Source organism: Syzygium oleosum, unplaced genomic scaffold (assembly GCF_021117445.2).
Source record: "Syzygium oleosum isolate NSW1041296 unplaced genomic scaffold, Sole_v2.1 Sole_v2.01, whole genome shotgun sequence".
In the NCBI taxonomy this organism is placed as follows: Eukaryota; Viridiplantae; Streptophyta; class Magnoliopsida; order Myrtales; family Myrtaceae; genus Syzygium; species Syzygium oleosum.
Genome location: NW_026607485.1, coordinates 11,505,186 through 11,530,634, shown reverse-complemented (window position 1 = coordinate 11,530,634; position 25,449 = coordinate 11,505,186). Strand labels below are relative to the sequence as shown.

The following is a 25,449-nucleotide window of genomic DNA, read 5'->3' as shown; positions in this document are numbered from 1 at the left end:
TAGTTTGACCGTTCGATTCGGTTCCTCTCTCTTTCTCTCTTTCCATTTTCTGCTTTATTCTCTCTTTTCCTCTTCCCTCACACTCTTCTATCTTCATCTCTCTCTCCATCGATCGCTTGAATCCAATTGAAGCCCCATGGCTCAATAGTCCCCTTCAAAACTCTAGATTACCTCGATCCTCAATCTCTCTCTCCTACTTCTTCTTCCTCATCTTTGCATCCCAGTCTCTCCTGCAATAGATCCTCAGTCGACTCAATGCCCGTGCTTCGGCGTTTGTCCTCACGACCCCGGGATCCTATTGCCCCAATTTGCAGCCTCCGCCTCCACCGCAGCACCACCTCTTGATCGCACCGCCCCCGCCTCCTGGCATCCTCCACCACGTCTACTCCCCCAGCCTTAACCCTCCCGTCCACTTGCTCCCGATGCGGAATCATTTCCACCATCCTCATGCTCCCGCAGTCTAGTATACCCCATCACCACTACCAGCCTCCATCGGGAAATTTGTCCAAAAAAATCCTAGACCTATTGCACTATTGCCAATTCAGTTCTAAACGTTTCAATTTTGACAATTAAGTTATAAACCTTTTTACATTTTGTCAATTGCGTCCATATGGCCAATTTTGATCGAAATTTACTGACGTGAACGATGATCGTCCCATGGCACGGCTGGCGCTAACGTGGACAATTTGTAATAATTTTTTAATAATTTTTTTCGAATTTTTTAATTATTTTTTTCTTTTCATTTTCCTTTTTTTTTGTTATCTCATTTCCTTCTTTATTTGTTTTTTACTATGGTGAGCGAGAGTCGCCGGGCCCTCGCCCGGTCTCACCATGGCCTTACCCGTGGCCACGATCTAGGCAAGGCTGGCCTCGCCATGGTCTTGTCGGCCGTGGGCGAGGCCACCTTCGCCCACAGCCGGCGAGGCTGCTTCGCCTATGGCCGCTATGGCCTCACAACCCTTGCCTGCAGCCAGGGAGGGCATCACGGCCCTCGCCTCCGTCTCATCATCCTCACAATCAGTAGTACTACGGTGCAGATCAAGACTTGGTCGTGCACAAGGGATGCAACGATCATCCCAACCCCAACCATATCATCACCAGCATCAGCCAAAGCATAAGCACAAGCAAGCTGCGGCATCAAGGCGGCCTAAACCCTTGTTGATTCTCTCTAGCCACTCCTGTAATCTTCCCATTAGCTCTCACACAACCTTTTGCACACCCTTTTCCCGATCGGTACCATCTTAGCTAATTTAATTTGATTTTTCAGAACATTCGCCTTGCTGTTGTACCTTTTGGGAGAATCGTACTCCACTTAACCGTGTATACGTCCCCAAATACCTCCAACCCCCCCCCCACCCCCCCCCCCCCCACTCCCCTAAAAAAAAAAACAAACGTGAACCCGAGACCCCGATCCGAAAGTTTTGGGTTTCGGGTCGTAACGAACACATGCCCTAAAGTTTCGGTTCGGGTATCACGGAAATCCGATGAATCAAACCGTTGACGACCCTACTCAATCATATATCAATTAGGCTTTTGACCAATCGAACCATAGTTTACATGAGAAATCTGTATAGAAAATAGCATAACCGGTCAAAGGTGGCATGTTTGTCGTAGTAGAATAATTCAAATTTCATGGACATGTTTGGCATACATATTATTGCCCACTTATTTAATGGTGATGAATCATCAGGGATGATGCCACGTGGCAAACTTATACAGGGGAGTGAACACCACGGCAGATCAGTTATCTTATTGTCTTTAGGGTTCGTATCACGAAAAACCCCAAATTGATACATCTATGACAATTTTACCCCAAACTATTTTTTTGATCACGAAAAACTCTAAACCGGTACACCCGTAACAAATTTACCCTCCGTTAAATTTTACAGTCAGATTGATAAGTTTAATGACACGTATCAATTGACGAGTGTATCAATTTGGGGTTTTACCACTCTATTTGTTATAGGTTTATCAATTTGTGATTTTTCGTGGTATTAATCCAATTTAACGGAATGTAAATTTGTCACAAGTATACCAGTTTAGGGTTTTTGGTGGTCAAAAAATTAGTTTAGGGTCAAATTGTCACAGGTATACCGGTTTGGGATTTTTCTTGATCAAAAAAATAATTTAGGGTAAAATTGTTATAGTTATATCAGTTTGGAGTTTTTCTTGGTATTAACACTTGTACTTATGATGGGAGGCAAGGTAAGATAAAACAGCAAAGTCGATTCTGATTTTTTGACCCGTTGGAGATTAAAAGTTTTGGGGTTTGATGATTGACAGATTCTTTTTTTCTCAATCGTGCGAATTACTCATCTATATAACTTAATTTTCAATAATTATTTCATCCACTGTTACTGAATTCACACGCATAATCTTATTGGAGAGGGTATTTGTTGACTCATGAATTTTCCTAACAGTTAATATTAGAAAATTTGAGATCCGAGATTCCCGATTGCAGCGAGTGTTGTTTCTTGACCCAAAAATATTATATTAAGGTTCTTAGTATCTCAATTGTATATGGATGTCAATTTAGCATAGGCATGTAAAATTAAACCTTTATATATCATATTTTTCATAAAGCAAAGAATTTAACCTTTGATCGAAAACATCGTCATTTCGTCATCCTATGTTAGTTCTTGTTAGGTTTCTTTTGTACTTAGTAATTAGGGACATAAGGGCATTATAATTTTAGGATATGGAACCTGAAGGAAAAAAATTAAATTAAGAAATAAAAAACTATCCACATTAGTGCCGACAGTCCTAAGTGGGACGGCTGATATCCACGTTAGCGATTCTGGCCAAAATTGGTAATTTGTCTAAAGATTTAAGAATTAATTGGCACAATTGAAAGGTTCGAGCTGAATTATCATTCGTACAACAGGTTTAGGACTTTTCCGTATGTTCTACGTAGATTGATCACTCTTACTAGTGAAGGCTGTAGAATCCGAGATCCTGTGCCTTCGACCGTACTTATAAACCCCATCGCACCACTAGGGATATGACTATAAACCAACTTCTGTCCACGATATGATATTGTCCACCAACCTCCTCCATGATTCCAATGATTTCCGTAACTTCCTCTTATTTTTGGAATCTCCTTCATTAAAGTCTAGCATCGTTCACTGCCAATCTCTTATTTTCCATCTGTTGACATTAGACGCTTTTCTCGTATCAGCCGTGCCAAATTTTGGTGCCTAACACCAGTGCAGCATGTTGCCACCCTTTGCCCCTAGCAGTAGTAAAGCCTTGTCGAATTGCGAATTTCTGCAGTCTCCTCATCACCAGCATAAACTGACTTGCCCATCTCATCAACAATCTCTCCATAGTAGCTTCTAACGCAACACCGTAGCTGCCTCCTCATACTGATGGTCAAAAGCTCCATCACTTGGTCTTCAAAGTGTTTTAGCATTAGCCTTTGTCACTTTTGTTGGCTATTCCTCATCAGCATTTATAGTCCCTCCTCTCGAGAGCTTAATGACTTTGCCTGAATAAACTTTGCTATGGGCTACTTGATTCTGCTAATCAAGCCCTTTGCTCCAACAAAGGATCTTGAGACAGCCTCACTTTCAATTCTCAGCACAATTTCTTCTTAACCACTTAAGAAGATTACCTCTTAATCATGGGCTTCCTCTTGGATTCTTGGTGTTTGGTTAAGAGGTAACCTCATCAAAGGGAGCTGAAGCTCCAATCTGCGGTCTGTCCCGGTCCTGCCGGGCAAGTTCGACACATGCGTTTTTTATTTTAACGTGCTGGTGCCCGCACACCTTACACCCCAAATTCTCCCCAAATCATTTTCTTCCATGGGAGGAGGGAATACCCTAGTATTTTAACAACCCCGGAATATTGGTTGTAGCCTTTGCTAAGGTCCAAAATTCCTCCTCTCTTCAGATTTCTAAAAGTGGCCTTGTTTGAACAGACTCTTCCCATGAATGATTTAGTTTTAGGACCAATCGATGGCCCAAATCCATTTCCACAGCTTCTTATCAATAACACCAGAAGAAGAAGGACCTTTTATAGTAGACTTCTCAATCCCTTCTTAAACTCGAGGGTATCCTCAAGATGGCCTTTTTGTCTTCCTTGTTAAGCAGATGCTGCGTAGAAGCCTCTCTTGGTCAATCAGCTCCCTAACCTTCGATCCTAGAATTCTTTCTTAATGGGGTTTGTGGTTGAGCATGAGCCAGATGGGTCGGTCCACACGGCATTTTTTGAGCCCCGCCTGAATAAATCGGGCTCGGTTATACGAGAAAAGGCCACGACCGAAGTAAACCGGTGATTTTTTTGTTATTTATAAAATTTAAAAGAATCTATTGGTTATTATATTGCTAATATAAATATGTAATCATAACGTAGTTAATGTATTAATGCTTTAAGATCTACAGATCGCGTATGAAAAAACGAAATCTCAAGCTTTTAAATTTCAATAGGGTGTCACTTTTGATCCGGGCGGAGTTATAAGTTCTGTATGTACTATCTGGAAAACTTGTTTAGAGCTCAACGCCACGGGGCCAAAGGTTGAGGCCATTTTCAGCTAAAAAAATTACTGTTTCAGGCTTTTTCGGCCACTTTTTCGAATTCAACCCATATCAGCACATCACTTCTCAGACATTTGACTTTAATTAAAAAAAAATTTCAACTTATCCGTGACTTTATGAATGTACTTTCTCTAATTCATAGTTTCATATTTTTATTTTTTGGAAATTAGTTCAGGCTGGTGCGGGACTCGGGCCCTAAGGCTAGGAGCAGCCTGATTGTGGTTGCGGCATCCTATCTTCTTTAGAAATGATCCATTTATCTTTTGGATGGGTTATAGAATTGGGCTTCCAAAATAAGCCTAAGCCCTGACCCAAGTAAGGAGATTCTTTTGGATCACATCAAATCCATATTAGCTATTAAATCATAAAAATTACTCAATCCTATGTATTTTATTAGATTAGGCATATGATAGATAAAATTCATGATTTTCTACATGACCAAATGTAATTAATCCCATCTTTTTAGGCTATCCACTTGCACTTTCCTTCACGTCGCACAATTTTTATGTTTTTCTCTTTATTCAACATGGTTCCTAACCGAACATGCACTACAAAAAAACACCGGATTAGCGACGAAATTTGCGACAGAAAATTTGGAAAAATCCGTCGCAAATCGAATTTGCGACGAATTTTGCGACGGAAAAAATTCCGTCGCTACTAGGTCGTCGGAAAATTTTGCGATGGAAAATTTAAAAGCTCGTCGCAAAATTGCGACGGACATAAATTCGTCGCAAATTAGCCACGAATACAATCCGTCGCAAAATTCGTCGCAAATATTACGTTGCAAACTTGCGACGAACTCTAACCGTCGCAAAATTCGTTGCAAATTTCGTCGCAAATTCGTCGCAAATTTCGTCGCAAATTCGTCGCAAAATTCGTCACAAATTTCGTCGCAAAATTCGTCGCAAATTTCGTCGCAAATTTCGTCGCAAATTCGTCGCAAAATTCGTCGCAAATTTCGTCGCAAATTTCATAGCAAAATCGTCGCAAATTTCGTCGCAAAATTAGCGACGAATACAATCCGTCGCAAAATTCGTTGCAAATATTTCGTCGCAAAATTCGTCGCAAATTTCGTCGCAATTTCGTCTCAATTTCGTCGCAAAATTCGTCGCAAAGTTCATCGCAAAATTCGTTGAAAAATGTACTCGTCGCAAATTAGCGACGAACTGTAATGATCGGAAAATTCGGCTTAAAATATTCGTCGCTATGTTTACATCATTTCGGCCATAAATTCTTGTCCATATCAAACAAAGGAGACAATGACATATAATTGAAACAGAAAAACGAACAAACCATAAATTCTGACAAACAAGCCACAATGACATATAATTGAAACAAATAACTGAAGGAAAGTTACAGAGTCTGACATGATGCTATTGGATATTCAATCTTACAATACATTCAAAACATGAACTAAGAGACGGGACAACCATAGAAGACGCAGAAAAACCATACACAAGAAGACGCAGCTTTGGTACGATGGTAGGACACCAAAAGTAGTCACTTTTGTCGAGACCTGAGGAAATGTCGATACATAAATCAGTCCAGAATATAAAAGAAGCGTTTATGCATGGATGTGGAACTAGGTGTAAAATAACAAGAGGGTTAACAAAAATACGTTTCAGGACGAACATAAATGTTCTTACTTATGAATATGAGTGAAATTATGAAAAACCAAAATTATTGAGCAAGCTTACCCCCGATTTTGAGAATTTTAACTAGAAAGACTGGAGAAAATCATCATCATCATCATCATCAGCATTCTCGGCATCAATGTGTTGGTCATCATTGTGCCTATCACCTACTGGATTGGCTGGAGGTACAGGAGGATCGTCATAGCGATTGAGGTTAAGGTGTTGCATAACGAGTCTCATTTGTTGTTCTAAGTTTTTTATTTGTTCGTCCTTATGAACAAGTAAATTATTCAAACGATGCACTTATTGGGTCAATTGCTCGTCTTGTTGTGGCCTCCTTCGACCAGTCGCAGTGGATGATGAACTTCCAGGATTATTCGGCATGTACATCCTTGACAACGATCCCATCCCAAATATTTTCCCTTTTTTCACCACACTCGTTGCCTCCATCCATAATGCCATATTATCAACTGGTGGCCCAGACTCAGGACAATCATCACTACCACTAGCACTGCTCATTAAAAGTTGATCATATTTTTCCTACATTAACAATGTAGATGAAAATAAAATCACTATATATATATATATATATATATATATATATATATATATACATATATCTACCATAAATATTGAAAGCATTCACGGTTTTCATTATAGTTTACATATAAGCCAAAGTATAACCTTACATATCTTAACAGCTTTTGCTCGATCGCCAGTCCATGTCTTATCTTTCTTTTGAAATGTGCGTTCAAATGTAGCTGCAAATGTGGGTTCCGTCCCCAATTCTTGTGCCTACAAAATGTAAACATGAGTAATTGAATTAAATTAACTTATAACTCATTTAACAGACTTACCAGTCGTTTGCGATGCTCCGCAATGTTGATAGAACCCCCAGCATATGTGGCTGACCCATCACTAGAGCTAGAAGATCGATTCTTCTTATTCTGCTCACAGAGTTACCGACTCTGTTCAAATGCCCAAAATCTGTTAATTGCCGCCCAATTGTCAGCTGTAAAGAAAGACGGCTTCACTTGCTTGATCTTCGCTCTATTCATGACATTTCGCATAAAATCACTGTTTTTCTTATCGAAAATTCTTCTCACTTCATTGTCTTCTGCTTCCTCCCACTTGAACTTCCGCTGCAATGAATAAAAACACAAATTGAAAGTTATTATGATGATCACATATCCATAACCATGCACCATACAAATATAGACAGATTTTGTAAAGTTCATGTCGGGGAAAATATCTGGTCCTTTAGGTATCGAAAACTACAGAGTTGTTCTGGTCATTTTACATCATTCTTGACCATCAATATACTACACCAAACTTAATTGGTGAGAAAATAAAATATGTAAAACTTACCTTGAACTCATTCCACCACATTTCTTTCACTTCTTGTGGAACACTTCTGTAATTAATATACTCTCCCATCCAAAAGTTTCTTACTATTTTATTTAATTTCCTCACAACAGACGTAGCATCCGTGAATCTGCAATCATACGGATATTGTGCAACATCGACAATTCAGTTGACATCAATATCTAAAGCCCTAAATATTACATATACTAAAATAAAGGCAAAAGGACACTATAAGTGCCATAACTTGTGTACGGAGATCACTTTGGTGCTATAACTTTTTTTCAGATCACTTTGGTGCCAAGTCGGAGGAAAAACGATCACTTAAGTGTCATAAGTTTTTTTTGGATTACTTCAGTGCTAAAATTTTTGAAAAACGATCACTTAAGTGCTAAAATTTTTTAAAAACGATCATTTAAGTGCTAAAATTTTTGAAAAACGATCACTTAAGTGCCAATCTCCGGCGAGCCACGTCGGATTTCCGGCGAAAAATTGTGTACGGCACCGGAGTTGGCACTTAAGTGATCGTTTTTCAAAAATTTTAGCACTTAAGTGATCGTTTTTCAAAAATTTTAGCACTAAAGTGATCCAAAAAAAACTTATGGCACCAAAGTGAGCGCCGTACACAAGTTATGGCACTTGTAGTGTTCTTTTGCCCTAAAATAAAAATGAAGTACTTACGAATCTCCAAATGGGCATATGAAGAATCGGTTATCTTCTTGACCTGTGTTTCCGTCAATATTCGATTGTTCCGCCGAATAATGGGGTGGAACGGAAGGAGAGGGAGCTAAAGGAGAATGAACTGGAGGAGATTCAGTTCGCATGTGGCCAAATCCCGTAACATGTTGTTGAGTATTGGAGGAAGGGCCAACGTGTCCATATTGTGAAGGACCATATTGCGGTTGAGGGTTAGATGACGGGACAGGGGAAGAGGAAAGGGCCGGGGACGAGGACGAGGAAGATGCTTGTCTTCTATACGAATGACCTCCACGTTTATACTGACAAGTAGGAAGGTTATGCGAATATGTAAAGAACTATTGACACGTATTACAGACACATAATGATGTACATGACGAAGCTTACCATTTTGATGGAAAGACTGAGAAAATGTTTCCTTGAAATGAGCCAATGTCGAGTGCTTATGACGTGTAATTTCCTACGAACAAATATACTATAAATCCCATTCATTTGATATGAAACATAAATATATGAGCACGATATGGGTGGCCACAGGTATTAAACATCACTATATGAATCGCATTCATTTTGATTAAATTTTTTTTGACCACGTACAAAAATTTAAATTTCACTGAAAGTGGGTGGCCACAGGTATTCTAAGTCATTTTGTAAAGTTCTGTAAGAGAAAAATTGTTATTATTGTTAAATTTTTTTTGGTACCTAAAAAAAATAAATTTCACTAAAAGTTGGTGGCCACCGATATTCTAAGACATTCTGTAAAGTTTTGAAATTTAAAAATTTGTAGAATTTTTAAATTATTATTTTTTAATATAAAATTTTTCTCGTGAAATAAAAAAAATTTTCCATACTAAAATTGGATGGCCACAGGTAGTATAAGCTATTAGGTAAAGTTTCCAAAATTTTTGTCCTTCTTTATTTTAAATATTTTTAGGGCACGTTAAAAAATTAAATATAACTAAAAGTGGGTGGCCACAGGTATTATAAGCCATTCCGTGAAGTTTTGAAATTTTTTAAATTCTAATTTTTTTTTGGCCACCTAAAAAAATTTAAATTTCACTGCAAGTTGATAGCCACATGTTTTCTAGGCAATTCTATGCAGTTTTGAAATTTTATATTTTTTTAATATTTTTTCACCCCAAAAAAATAAAAATTTCCCTCACAATGGGTGACCACATTTATTTTAAGCCATTTTATAAGGTTATGAAAATTTTTAATATTTTAATATTTTTTGTCCTGGAACGTTAGAAACTCTAAATTTCACTCAAAATGGGTGGTCACTATTAATTTTTGCTATTTTGTGATATTATGAAATTTTAGTTTTTTAAAAATTTTAAAAAACTTTTACGGTCAAATTTCATATTTGTTGTCAACATATACCGTTTTTTTAATTTTCCGTAATTTTACATGATTTTTTATAGAATTGTTCAATTTTCAAGCATTTTCTGTGAAAGCGCTTAATCAATCACCCTATCGTCATTTAACGCTTAATCATCCACATAATAGACAAATTAACCAGTCGACCATTGATCAAAGCCACATGCAATCCTGAAATCGACCTGTAACTTAGCCAACGAAAAGTGATAATAAATAATCCCTAAACAAGTCCGACTAATTACCTAATTATACTAACTAGGGTTTAGGGAGTTGCTTACTTGGTTCAAGGACAACAAAAATCGGCCGATCGAACAGTTGCAGTCCCGACGCGGGCGTGGGCCCAAATGGTGACTAGTCGGCCAGGTGCTCGGCCACGACCGGGCAAACGGCGGCGGAACTCGGCGGCGACGGTGTCGGTTGGCGGCGACGGCGTCGGGCGGCGGAGACTGCGTCGGGCGGCGGCGGCGGCGTCGAGGCGGCGACGGCGGAGGCGGCGCCGGCAGCCGGCGACGGCGACGGTGGCGACGGCGTGGGCGGCGGCTGGCTGGCGGCGACGGTGGGCTGTGCTCCCGGCGAGGGCGGCAACGGGCGGGGCTGCTCGGCGAGAGCCTCGGCCGGCTAATGGTGGGCGGCGACGCGACGGCGGTGGCGCGGCGGACAGCGTGGGCGGCTCCTGGAGGGCGGGCGAGGGGCGGCGAGGCGAGGGGCGGCGACGGCGTCGGTCAGCTGGTCGGCGGCGGCGAGGCTTCGGGCCGCCGCTCGGACGCGGCGAGGGTGGCGAGGCGGGCGGGGGCAAGGGCGCGACCGACGGGTGACGGGCGGGGGGCCGCGGGGCGGCCGGCCGGCGCCGCGGCGACGGCGAGGAGCTGCGGGGCGGCTGCGAGGCCGGGTGGCGACGGCGACAATTGCGACGGCGATGGCGGCGGGGGAGCAGCGCAGATCGGGCTTGGGCGGCGTCGGGGAATGGGGTAATAATATCGCAATTTCCGACTGAAATTGGAGTTCCGTCGCAAATTTGCGACGGACTTTCTATGTCCCGTCGCAAATTTGCGACGGACTTTGAATGTCCGTCGCAAATTTTCCACCGATAAAAAATTTCCGACGGAAAAAAAATCCATCGCAAGCAACGTAAAAAAAAATCCGTTCGCATATTTCGAACCGCAAAAATTCGCTCACAAAATTTGCGACGGATCAGTATAGTCCGTCGCAAATTTGCGACGGATCAGTATAGTCCGTCGCAAAATTTGCGACGGATAGGTTGAGTTTTCGACGGACATAATTTAATCCGTCGCAAATTTGCGACGGACTATACTGATCCGTCGCAAATTTGCGACGGAACTCCACTTTCCGTCGCAAATTTGCGACGGATTAAATTATGTCCGTCGCAAATTTTCGACCGACAAAAAATTTACTACGTAAAAAAAAATCCGTGGCAAATTTGCGACGGATTAAATTATCCGTCGCAAATTTCGAACGGTAAAATTTCCCTCCCAAAATTTGCGACGGACTCAAGCTGTCCGTCGCAAATTTGCGACGGAATATACTGGTCCGTCGCAAATATGGACATACTACATATCGTTGTAAATTTGTGACGTCTTTTTTTCGGTCAAAAATTTAGCATCTCATTTATTTGGGTCCTAAATTTGCCACGTCTTTTTGTCAGTCCAAAATTTTGGCATCTCAAATTTTGCAATGGAAATTAGAATATCGGAAATGTTAGGGCACGTTAATAATATTTGACTTGTCGGCATTTAGGAACAAAATTTCGGATGATCAATTAAAATAAAAAGAATAATCGACAATAACAATAATAAAAAAGCACAATAACAATAATAACAAGAACAATAATGATAACAACCAAAATAGCACTAATTACACATCTATAGTGTTTTGTGACAAAAATTTTAATTTTCGTCTTCGTCTTCGTCTTCGTCTTCGTCCTCGTCTTCGTCATCTGTCTGAAAATCAGATTCTGAATATTCTTGTACATTTAATTCGCAAATTTCAGTTGGATCCACATCTATAATTGCTCCACACGGATCTCGTAAAGTTGGTATGTTATATTCCTCAATTTCAACCGTGTTACACACTTCCTCTTGTTGGTAGGCTCTAGCCTTCCAGTGTTCCTCGATTTTCCTCCGTGCTTTGATTTTACATACAGCCCACCAATCAGCTTTGTCACGTTTCAAACTAGGATATGATGCATAACATACTTGAATTGCTTGTTGTGTCAAGACAAATGGTTCATACTTCATATACCTTTTCTTGTGATTTATTTCAACCAAATTGAACTTCGTATGCACCTTCATTCCTTTGACCGGGTCGAACCACGTGCACTTAAATAACACAACCCGCATCATTAATGGTCCAGGGTACTCTATCTCTATGATTTCATCCAACAAACCATAAAAATCATCTTCTGAACTGCTACCATTGGATAACCGAACAGACACACCACTATTCATTGTGGATTTTCCCATTCCATATTCTTGAGTATGAAAATTATATCCATTTATGAAATATGCTGGCCAACTTCGAACTCTTAATTGTGGACCCCATGACAGATGATATAGCAATTCTTGCCCTCCAATTTCATCATAATTACTGTGAACCTAAGGTTACACATGCAAAATCAATAATATATATTATACTAAATGATGTATATAATTTTAATAACTTGATTTTGGTCCATAGGCAACTTACATATGTCTTGAACCATGCTGCAAATTGTTCATCGCACAAACGGTCAAACTCATTTGGTTGTAGTCCAAACATTTCAGATTGAAAAATCCTAATATTAAAAACCATATAAATATTAGCAAATATTTGACACACAAAACATATATTTGCAAATTTACACTTACTTGAAGTATGGCTCGACTTCTGGGCAGTTCGGTAAAATATAAGTACGGGCTGCATGAAATTCTTCGCCTGATAAGTAACGAAACTGACATGCGCCGCTTGGTCGACCCAGATAATTGAAAATAGAGAACGCTGTGCAATTGGGATCAATGGGGCCCTCATCATTTCTGCCTGCTCTCCGCCTCTTGCACTGAACGTGCGGCTCAAAATAATATGATGCAAATGTTGTCACTTCTTCCACAATATATGAATTACAAATTGAAGCTTCAACACGTGCCTTATTCTTCACTTTTTTCTTCAAATGATATAAGAATCTAGTTGAAATAGAAAGAAACTTATCGGAACATATTATATGATAAACTAATTTGAACTGTATTTTAAAAAAAACATTACCTCTCAAATGGATACATCCATCGAAATTGGACGGGACCTGCAACTTTGGCTTCATAAGGCAAGTGAACTAAGAGATGCTCCATCGAATCAAAAAACGCTGGAGGAAATATCCTTTCTAAGTTGCAAAGAATAATTGGAATATCTCTCTCTAGTTTTTCCATGTGCGATGCTTTTAGCACTGTCGAGCAAATATCATGGAGGAAATTGCTTAACTCTGTAATAGCGCCCCATACAAAGTTCGGTAGAACTTCCTTCAAAGCTATTGGAATTAGTCTTTCCATCAGGATGTGACCGTCATGACTCTTCAAACCTGTGAACTTGCATTCATTCAAATCAACACATCTCCCGAGGTTCGAAGCATATCCATCAGGAAACCGCACAGATTTCAACCATTGACAAACAACTCGCCTCTGCTGCTTATCCAATGTATAAACTGCTTTCGGTTTTGGTCCTCTGCTGCTTGCATCCACAGCTAGTATTGGCTGATCGCAAATATCTCTCATATCTTTTCTTGCGTTCAAGTTGTCTTTTGTTTTTCCGGCGACATCCATCACAGTATTTATGACATTGTCGAAAACATTCTTGTCTATGTGCATGACATCAAGATTATGATGAATAAGATGAGCCTTCCAATATGATAGATCCCAAAATATACTGCGTTTTGTCCACTTATGTGTACTTCCGTACGCAAAAGTCGTGCCGTGCGGGTTCTCAACAATAGTTGGAAAGTCTTGCACACGCTCCCAAATTTGATCGCCGGTCAACCTCATTGGTGGACGCGTTCTTTCAGTCCTATTCTTGGTGAACTCTTTCTTATTCCTTCTGAAAGGATGACTTTGCGGTAAAAATTATCTGTGACAGTCAAAATAGCTGGGCTTCTTTCCATGTTTTAATCTAAATGACTTTGACCTCTCCAAACATATCGGACATCCTAAGATCCCAGCTGTACTCCATCCAGATAACATTCCGTAAGCTGGAAAGTCATTTATCGTCCAAAGAAGGGCAGCCTTCATTACAAATGTTTGATCGGTAGAAACGTCATACGTAGGGACACCTTCAACCCATAGCCGTTGTAACTCCTCAATCAATGGTTGCATATAAACATCTATCAACTTTTTCGGATTTTGCGGCCCTGTCACGATTAATGTCAAAAACATATAAAGTGTCTTCATGCACATACCAGGTGGAAGATTGTACGGCGTTAAGATAACTGGCCAACATGAATAACTTTTTCCTGTTTTCCCAAATGGAGCAAATCCATCGGCACAGAGACCTAACCTGATGTTCCGAGGCTCCATCGCAAACTCAGGGTATGTTCTATCAAAATGTTGCCATGCCTCCGTATCTGAAGGATGACACATTAGACCCTTTTCTGTTTCATGATTTGCATGCCAAGTCATGTGTTCAGCAGTGGCTTTAGACGCATAAAGCCTTTGCAATCTGGGGATTAAGGCAGATAAAACATTTGCTTGCATGGTCTACGCTTCTGATTACGACCCGGCCTCCTGTTAATCTTGTACCTAGGTTGGCTACAGAATTTGCAAAATTCTGCATTTTCATCATCTCTCCAATATATCATACAACCCGTACTACATACATCAATCCTTACAACCAGAAGACCTAAGTTATCCACTAGCTTTTTCATATCATAAAAATCACTTGGCATGATGTTATCACGAGGCAATGATTCCAGCATTACTTCAACAAAAGAGTTGAAGCAATCCGCAGACACATTATGCTCTGCCTTAATATTTAATAGTCGGGCTGTCACCGATAACTTAGTGTGGTCCTCACAACCTGGCCATAAAGGTTCATCTGCTGCTTTCAACACATCCCGGAACTGATTAGATTGAAAAAGTTTCATTATAGACATTCTCATCAAAACCCGTTACTCCTATATCTTCCAATTGTGAAGCATGACTAGTACCCACTTGTTCACGTATAGGAGTAAAACTAGTACTTGCATGATTTGATTCTGTGACAAAATTATAACTAGCTGCATCAATCACCATCCGCTCGTATGGGTTCAATTGCTCATAATAGCCACATTCTTCCCTAACTGAAAATTGGTCACTTCTTCCATATCCTTCATCAGATATAAATGGTTCATCATGGGAAGTCCAATTATAATAGTTCGGACTAAACCCAAATCTAGTAAGGTGTTCTCTAACTTGATCACACATAAGAAATTTACCATTACCGCACTTTTTACACGGACACCTTAACTTATTTCCATCCATGAACTCATATTTACTACTAGCAAAGTCTAAAAATGGTTCCAACCCAGTACGAAACTCATCTGTCAATCCTTGACGTCCAAGTAAGTTCTTATTATACATCCAAGCCCTTTCTCTTTACATTGTGTCTGTATTAAAATAAAAAATTATGGTAAAATATTTAAAATATCATATCTATTGTTCTTAATTAAAACCATAAAATTTTTGAAATTATAATTTTTGTTATTCATGCAACAATTAATATGAAATTGCAAAAATAGAAAAAATTACCATGTAAAGAAGACTTACCCAAATATTTGATTGAAATATCGGTAGGAGAAAGTGGTCAATTTGATGAGAATTGCAACGTCCACTTGGATTGCGAGACCTTCAATTAGACACATACCCAAAAAGAATAATCACTGAAGAATCATTTTTTAATAATTTTTAATGTGCGATGGAAATGGAATTCATCCGTCGAAAATTTGCGACGGATCCTTGATTCCGTCGCAAATTTGCGACGAATTGCCTTTATTTTGCGACGGATTTCCTTCATTCCGTCGCAAATTTGCGACGAATAAGTGAAAATTCCGTCGCAAATTTGCGACGGAAATGGCCGTTCTGCCTCATCCAAAGGCCGGCGAGGTGTCCACGGTCGTTCAACCGGTGATGCATATACGAAAAAAAACAAACATAAACATATATAAAATAAAAGAAATTACAATTCAACGATGAATAGTCACGAAGCTAGCTAATGATACTTACCGGTACAAAAGCTTCACCGAGATTAATATATGCGTGCGCAAATTGTCACGCCCCGCACTCCTCGGCGCGCCACATCCCTCGCAAAGGTCGATTCGTGTGCGACGTCCCAGGACGCATCGCCGACCCAACACCCAACACAGAGATTTAAAGCACATGCGGAAGTAATTAAAACCACCCGTACATTAAAATACACCTGACCAAGGATAGCCATACAACAACCAGCACGGATAATTATACACTTGTTTTGACATCGGGAAACATATACAATATTCATATATAGCCCACACTCAATAATCAAAAGCGGGTACGTGGCTCGGCGATCAAACACTATATCTAGCCGGGGCTCCTCCCAAAACGTTTCAATACGCTGCCATCCTCAAGGCTGGGGGTCTGAAAAATTGGGTTTCAACAACAGTGAGAATAAATCTCAGCGAGTAATTCCCTAAACCTAAATTAGGCTAAAGTGCACCTCCTGATGAGTACTAAATCAATACACCAAGCAAATCATAATTGACTTAGGCCCTCGGGCCCAAATCCAACACTCACATTGTCCTGCAGGTTAGGCACTTACAATTCAAGCATAAAACATAGGACCCAATCGCAGCACACGTACACATCATTTGGTCACAACGCATATCATGCTTATGCTCGTGCTCATACGCGTGCTCACGCCTCATCAATGCATTTTCGCACGCTTGCACTCAGCACGCTTGCCATTTATCAATTTCTCCTCCGACCCGCGTTAAACGCATCAGGTCCGACCCGCGTAAAACGCATCAAGTCCATCACTTCGAGATCGATCTCTAGCCCGCGTAAAACGCATCAGGCTTATGGCACAACACCCGCGTAAAACGCATCAGGTTTGGCCATCTTCCTGTAGTCCGGGCATCGTCCCGTGTAACACGCCTCAGGACGGGTTCACTACCCCGCGTAAAACGCATCAGGGTTTATTGTGATCACACATTCACAAGCACCCATTTTCATCTGAACCCCGCGTAAAACGTATCAGGGCATTTTAGGTGATCACACACTCATGTCATTTGTGCACACTCATATATGCACATGCTATGCCAATGCTCGAGATGCACACCCATGGCCATGAAGTTCACACTTGGGCACTCACGAATTTCACAATGAGCATTCAATTGCACAACGCCACTTGTTCAATTCACAACACAATATGCTCAATTCAATGAATCACAAGCCCAATCAATCAATTAATTCAAATCAGCCATGGTACATCATCGGCACCCGAAAATCACGCAATATGCTCATTCCACATTTCAATATGCCCAACCAACATACTACACAACCATGAAGACAAATCAAGTACTCTGGCACGGCACGAAATTCACACATATAAGTCACGCGATTAGCTCAACATAAATCCGTGCAATTGAGGCTCGCCAAGCTACTCCACTCTTAGCCACATTAAACATGTCACGACATTGCCGAATCGCTCCTAATCGAGGATAATTTAATCACTAACTCGGTCTGTCCGATAATTCCGCCAATTACACTATTAAACCTCAAATCAACCGCGCCTCGCACCAATACGACCCGGCCATGGACAGCCACTAGTCCACTAATTCTAGGCCATTAATTATCCTCGAAATATTCCATCAGCTCTCCAGAACGCCACTCAAATCAGCCACCACAAAGCTAAATAAAACACGCACTAAAATCCGCAATTCAAGCCCGAACTCTCCCGAACTTGGGCTATTCCGATCCAAATCTGTCCAGTCAATACTCAGCGCCTCTCGGGCCACTAAACCTCCATTAATTCATCACACTAATCCCGTAGAACAGCCACCAAAATAACCACCACAACAGCCACGACCCGGTCTATCAATTTCATCCACTAAGTTCGCCATTTTGTCTAAATCTCGGCACCCATGCTTCGCCACATCACAGCACTATACGGGCCGCTAAACCTCGACTAAATAATCATCCTTGATCACCAAAAACACCACAAATTCAGCCCATATCACCATCCACCATTTAACCCCTTAAAAACCCTAATTAATCCCTAAAACCCATCTAGAAATGCAAATTATCCTAATTAGGGTTTAGGGTCAAACTCACCGGATGTCCTAAGCTTGAAACGGGCCGAACACGCGACGAAAAGGGGCTGGGCAGCGGCAGTCCCTCGCCGGAACAGTGGCGGCGAGCGGCGACTCCGGCAAACGGCGCGAACGGCGGCGACGGACTAGACGATTCCACGGCTTAGAGAGGGGGAAAGGGACACGGCCAGAGAGAGTGGGACGGCTGGACGAGGCTGGGTGAGACGGTGGTGGCGGCGGAACAGTCCCCGGCGGCGGCGGCGAAGCTCCTCCGGCGAAGGGCCTTCCACGGCCAAAACAAAGAGGAAGAGAGGGAGGAGTGATGGCTGTGGGTGGAAGGGCTGCCGACTGAGGTGAGAGGGACGGTGGCCCACGGCGACGGCACACTGCGCGACCTCGCGGCGGTGATGTGGCGGCGGCGGCGAGCCGGCGAACAGCCAGCCCGGGCGCGAAGAGCGGCATCAGCGAGCTCGGCTAGCTGCGCGCAAGGGAGGAGAAGACGACGGTCGGGCGGCGGGCGCGGAGGGGCGCGGCACGGCCGAGCTTCTTGGGCGGTGGTGGCCCAGTGGAGCGGCGACGAGCCGAGCTCGTGCGCTCGGGAGGGAGGAAGCGGCGTCGGGCGGAGAGCTGCTGCCTGCGGCGGCGCGCGACGACGGTGCGAGGAGGACAGCGGCGTCGGCGCATTTGCCCAGGCGGCGTCGGGCGAAGCTGGATGGGCGGTCGAGCAGCAGCCGGCGAGCAGAGCAGGAACGAAGCAGAACCAGTCGGGCTGAGGGAGGAAGAAGAAAGAGAAGAGAGGAGAGAGAGAAGAAGAAAGAATGAAAAAAAGAAAAGAATGAGAGAGAGAACGGAGTGGGTGCATGGCTGACATGCAGACGGGACGTGACCGGGGGAGAAGACGTGCACGGCTCGGGAAAGCAGAGGGAGAAGGAAAGAGGGAGAGAAAAGGACAAACGTGCGGGCAGGGGGGTTTTCGGCGCGACAGAAGGAAGGGAGAGAGAGAGAGAAAGAGAGAGAGAGGGGGAGAGAGAAGAACAAAAAAATAAATTTCATTCAAATAATAAATGCGATCCGATGACCCAAATTCAAAATCGAAAACGATCTGCCGGTCTAAAATAAGCCTCGAATATAAAAAGGGACAAAGGCCAAATTAATTAAATCAAACTATAGCGAGGGAGGTCTACTAGTCCAAATTTGCACCTGGTTAAAAACTCCCCTTTTTCCATTATTCCTGACAATCTCAACGTTGGCCCCGACCATATCGACACCGTCCAATTTATTTCGTCCCGAAACTTCCGAAAATCGACTGCCAAGTTCAGGATCTAAATAACGGCCAAATTCGATCGAGTGCGATTCTAGCGAAATCTCTATTTTAAAATGATAACCGGGAGTGATCAGTTCCCGGGCGAGATTTTATTATAAGCACACTGACAAATTACGCGTTTTATAAGTCCCAAAAATGAGCCGAAATTCGGGATGTCACACAAATTTTGCTGATTTCAGACATATGAAAGAGAGAGAAAAGCGAGAGAGAGCGAGAGAGAGCGAGAGAGAGAGAGATAGGGTTGGAATATCACGGGCTAATAAACTACAAATTTGCGACGGACGTGCGTTTTCGTCGCAAATTTGCGACGGATTTGGCGACGGTTTTTTTTTCCGTCGAAAATTTGCGACGGATTTATTTTCCGTTGCAAATTTGCGACGAACTTATTTCCGTCGCAAATTTGCGACGAACTTTTTTCCGTCGCAAATTTGCGACGGAATTAGCGACGGTTTTTTATTTCCGTCACAAATTTGCGACGTATAAAAATTCCGTCGCAAATTTCCGACGGATTTTTCATCCGTCGCAAATTTCGTTGCAAATTAGCGACGGTTTATTTCCGTCGCAAATTTGCGATGGAAAATATAATCCGTCGCAAAATTTGCGACGAAAAATTTCCGTCGCAAATTACATATTTTTTTGTAGTGATGGTATTTTATTGGCTCAAAATCTATCGATTTAAAATGAATTTTCACTTGACAAAAAGAGATGGAAAAGTAAGACATTAATAAAGTGATACTCCATTGCCTTCAAACGGCAAACTCCAAAGTTACGCCAAACGGGCATGGATCGGTAATGTTTGGGACGAAAATCCTCTATCCTGCTATTGAATCTAGCGATGTCTTGACAAATATCTATGTTGACGTATTTCTTGATAAATTATGCAAGCACCCTTGTTCATATGAATTATTAGCTCCAGAGAACAAAACATCACAAAGATCTCTTCCTTATAGGAAAGTGAGATGGCAGGGAGTAAAATAAAAAAAAAAATTTGAGAGGGAAAAGGAAAAATAAGAGGGATTGTGGTATGCCCCGACCTTGGCATGTGGTAGCCTTCTCTCCTCCTAAATTTTTGCATTTTTCATATAAAAAAAGAGAATATAACACAAATGGCTCATGAACTTTATCTCAATTTGCAATTCCGTCCATAGACCTTTAATTTGTTTAATGTGGTCCCATAATTTTAGCTCAATGTATAATGTCGATCTCGAACTTTAAATCTGTTTAATGTGGTCCCGAACTTTTGTTAAATGTTAAACATTAGATATTTGCATATAGTTTAGGAACTATATTGAATATTTACCAAAAATTCAGGGATAAAATTGAATAAATTAAAAATTCAGAGACGATATTACATATTAAAATAAAGTTTATGGAATATTTGTGTAATTATTTCAAAAAAGAAATTGCGAGAGAGACATCTTCCAGAAGAACCATCCAAGAAAGCAAAACACAATTATATGAGGAGACAGCTTTGAATGACGATAATCCAATTACGAAGCCGGCATGGAAGAAATGTCAAAAAAGCGGACAAGCCCCACAAGCACACTTTGCCGTCGTCCGCGAATAGTGCGCCAGAACAAAACATTCTCGTCGTTGTCATCTTCTCAGACACCTTGCCAGCAACTTGATGTGAAGAGCAACCATTAACGACGACAAGAAGGTGGCAGCGTCACTCTCTAGTCCGAGAGCACTGCGAAAAATCTGCCGAACCGGTTACAAAGCGACAAACCAATGAGCTGATCGCGCATTCAAGTAAACGCCGTATGGCCCGCTGTCGTCTTCCGCCCTAAAAGCGCGTAGAGCAATCGATAACAGCGAATGGAATGAAAGACAAGATCGTTTAATAGCAAACGGATGGGACTCTTGGAAATATGTCGTCCTCGCTGGGGCCCGTGAAACAAATGCAGAACTGTTCACCTTGTGGGAGTCCGTCCACAGGGTGAGAGAGACATTTTGCATTTTGTTTCAGGGATGCAAGTGTTTCTTGCAATCTTGATTAGGGAGTTGAGAAATGCTGAGTGATGTTGTCACTTTCGTCTTGTGTGCAGTTTGTGTTAAAAGTTGTTTCTTTCACCTAATGTGAACGTAAATGAAGGGGTCTAATCATGGGGAGACTTTCGTAATTGGATATAATGAAAGTAGCATGTGAAATTTTAACAGGTTTTGGACCTAATGGAGATTCCTTTTCTTCTCTTTGGTGGGGATGTCACATCGCTCACGCTGATCAATTTGTTCTGTACGCAGTGTATCTTCTTGTGGGTCACGAGGAATCGGAAAGATCGAAAGAAAGAAAGAAAGGGTGAGAAGCAAGAACTTGCCGTGGGCGCAAGCATCCCTGCGTAGGCTTGTTTTGTCCAAGCACATCATCTCAGTCAAGTCAATGATTGTCTACTTCCTTATTTTTTGCGAGTTTGTTTCGGAGCCACAAGTGCAAAGGGTGCAGTTTCACATCGCGAGGACCAGGTAGCATCGATTCTTGTCCAAAATTCAAAGCACCCTTGTCACCTTTATCGAATCTAAGGAATAAGTCGTCGAAATCGACATTGACTCCGGAGTCGCAAGAAGTATATGAGAACTGGAATGAGGAAAGCAAATGATCCCCACAGCCTTGGAACTCCACATCGTCGACAATACTACACCTAATTGGAAAATTTAGAACCTTGGCAGATTTCATACTTGATTACAGTCCATGTCCAAATTAGAAACAACACGAATGAAATCAGATTAATTTTGGCTCGAACTTTAGTTTCCCATAGACATGATAAACATTTACCTGTATGGTGTGCTGGCTGAGCTATCTCAGTCTGTTCTGAGTTGGAGTTTTAGGAATCATCTGCAAATATGACAATGATAAGCAAGCTCAAATTTCGCCAAACATTTAAGGTCTCATTATTGAAACCGACATGCCTCGATGCCATAGAACTAAATCCTGATGCTGTTTCAATTCGGGTTACCTATTCCGATGTACTAATAGAGGCAGAATGTCATAGAAACGTCAAAGGTTATAGGAATTTGCATCAGACGGTAAATTTAAATCTCTCAAGATTGAAAACATGAAAACCAAACATTCATATATCTTATATGAAATTTATATTTACATGTTCTACTGTTTCTTTAATGCAAAATGGAGTTTCTCTAACAAACTTATTCATCATGCACAACGATTCCATAAAATTCAGCAACACGGGAAGTTTCTTCAGCACTTGATTTCTACTTCTACATTCTTCAACACAAAGTCACTTAGGAGTTTGAAATCATTCTGGCACTGTTCTAGCAGCGGAAACCTCCTGAGGCTGCTCTGTCTGACCGGGTTCATCCTCATTTTCGCCTGTGAGCTCCTCGAGTGACTTTCCTTTCGATTCAGGGACTAATAGAGTGAACAACATCCCAAAGAAGTTGATGACGCCAAGCATGATCAATGAGTTCTTCATACCAATCCCTGCCGGGTAACCGGCGTCTCTATCTGCTAACGCTTTCCCCTGCGCAGCGTACAGAAACCCGAAGGCCCCGACAATCGCCCCTGCCTTTCCACACGCTGCTGATATGCCGTGGCAAGTTGACCGGAGCCTCGCCGGGAAAATCTCTGCCGGCACTACGAACGTTGTGGCATTGGGCCCAAAGTTGGCAAAGAAGAAGGTCAACGAGTACATGATCACGAAGCCGATGTGGTTTGGCTTCAGGGTCCAGTGATGGTAAGGGATCGCTAGAGCGAACATGAACACGGTCATGAAGAAGAAACCCATCAATTGGATAGCAAACCTTCCAATGTGATCGATGAAAGCGACCGTGAACCAGTATCCGGGAACTGTGCCGCAGAGTGCAATCAAGGTCTGTGCTTTGGATATGCGGAAGACTTCATGAATCGCGTTCATAGTCGCTGCCTTGGGAAGCCAACCCACCTTGCTGAAGATGTCCTTCTGGAAGAGGTTGGAGCTATAATAGGCAATGTCCAACAAGAACCAAGTGGTGGTGGTCCCGATGAGGTGAATTCCGTGGCGGCGAGCAAATTCTCTGCTGAACAAGCCGAAGTTGTGGGATCTCTCTTGCGTAATCTTTTCCACCTTCTCTTCCTCGGCCTCAAGGTCGACATTCAACACCTTCGACATGTCGGTAGCTGCCTGCTTTGCATTCTTGGCCACTAGGGCGGTGTAACGAGCGGTCTCAGGCATCTTCATTCGCCAGTAGTAGGTCATAGCGGCCGGGATTGCGCCAAACATCAGAATGATCCTCCATATGTAATCAGCTTCCGGAACAGTGGAGCCTTCCCTAGCTTCTGAGTACGGAGGAGCATTGAACGCATGATCGAATGCGCTCGAGACGATGAGGGCCACGATCCCTCCAGCCAATATCCCAAATCCTTGCATGGCGAAGACCGCGGCAATAAACGCACCACGGGTCTTCTTGTTGGCATATTCAGACATGATGGTCGCAGACAACGGGTAGTCACCCCCGATGCCAAAACCAAGCCAGAACCGGAAGAAACAGAGGGTGCCTATGACGCCCTTGGGCTGGTGGCCAAGCGAGAGCCCGGAGGCGAGAGAGCAAACGACCATGAGGACCAGGGTTATACCATAGACTCGTTTCCGTCCCAACTTGTCACCAAGCCACCCAAAGAAGAGCTGCCCGGCCAAAGTGCCACACAGTGCAACACCGTTAACAGCAGCGGCGACTTTGGGAGGTAAGGTGCCAGGCTTGTCAGAGTCGGGGTTAAAGTAGTATATCCGGCCGAGTAACTTGGTGACGAGAGATATACTGAAGAGATCGTACGCGTCGGTGAAGAATCCCATCCCTGCGATCACGATCGCGGTGAAATGATACCATTGCGTCTTGGCCACATCGAGCGCGTCAAGCACCCCCAGTTGGTTTCGAGCCATGACTGGCAATCAATCCCACCTCTGTCGAATGAAAGATCATTTAAGTAGTCTCAATGAGTACATTATACTCGTACTCTACCTTCAGTAGCAGATTTACAAGAAATTGAACGCGTGTCTAGTCAAGAGGCCAATTATGAACTATCAGTTTCAACGGTCCAAATTATCTATGCTGTGTCCTCTGCCTCTCAGTAGCCAATTCAACCAAATTGAAGAGGATTGAAACTTTTAACACTTCCTTCAAAGCTTGGACCATTTGTCTCAAACTGTTTAGAACCTATTCTAAAATAATCAAGCTTAGTTAAAAGGAAAGTCTGCTACAAAAGGATTTGCCAAGAACAAGCATCAAAAGGCACTAAAAGGAGTGGAGAGGAAAAAAAAAACATCCATAACGCACACTTATTTGAGAAAGAGAAGATAATTTCCATTTAATTTTGGTGAAGAGAAAACTCTCTTTTTGTTTTTTCTTGGATTCTTAGAAGAAGACAAAGTTAGGAGGAAGAAGCTCAGCATAATGAACAGCTCCATATCTATCTCTAATCTCAGAAAAAGGAATGAGCTTGAGAACCATCATAGGTTCTTGCAGTGCAAAATGCTCCAGTTGAGTTCAGAAGTACGAGAAAGTGATAACACGCAGGGAGCCAAGAAGGGCAATGACGGTTGCTAAAAAAAAGCCATCTTTGTCTTTTATGATTTTCAAGTTCAATCATTGAACAAAAAGGGGAAAGAAATCATTGTGCATGCAAAAAGAGTAGCAGAGTGTTACTCGGCAGAAATCTCTGAACCTTGTAGTGGAGTCTCCACTCATGGAGAGAGAGAGAGAGAGAGAGAGAGAGAGAGAGAGAGAGAGAGAGAGAGAGAGAGAGAGACTGACCAGTTCAGCTCTGTGAATGAATGGTGGTGCTGCTGGGTTGGATATGGAGAGAGTGAAGTGGGAGCAGAGATGGTAGGGTATTTAAATGCTTCTTTGGCCTGCAGAATATAGAATCCACACTGGCATCCACCGGTATATTTCCTCCGTATTCACAGTCGGTGATTTCGCAGCAGATGTCTGTGTCCTTTCCCTTACGATACGCCATAAGGAAAAGAACAAAAAGAGAGAAACAAAACAAAAAGAGAGAAATATTTATTAAAGATATTCTTTGTGCTCTCCGCGTAAAACGATACATCGATGACCATAGTGCTCATCGATGACCATAGTGCTTCCTAATTTTCACACCGAAAGGAAGAAGAAAAAGAAGAGAGATATATAACCTGAATGTGATTAATTGATTATCTATATGATCATTGTAATTCGAAACGCCCAAAAAATAAAAGGAATAGATGATTGTAATGAAAGGGAAAAACTAAG

General features: G+C 42.1%; 1 protein-coding gene across 1 annotated transcript; it reads right to left on the bottom strand.

Moving 5' to 3' along the window:
• Positions 1-21,870: 21,870 nt before the first annotated feature.
• Positions 21,871-24,827, bottom strand: LOC115688963 (probable inorganic phosphate transporter 1-3). Its single transcript, XM_056313081.1, has 2 exons — positions 22,472-24,827; positions 21,871-22,060 (listed from the first exon to the last, which is right to left on the bottom strand). Exon 1 carries the CDS (start codon positions 24,099-24,101, stop codon positions 22,482-22,484), a length of 1,620 nt encoding a protein of 539 aa, XP_056169056.1. The 5' UTR covers positions 24,102-24,827; the 3' UTR covers positions 21,871-22,060; positions 22,472-22,481.
• Between the last annotated feature and the right edge of the window lie 622 nt (positions 24,828-25,449).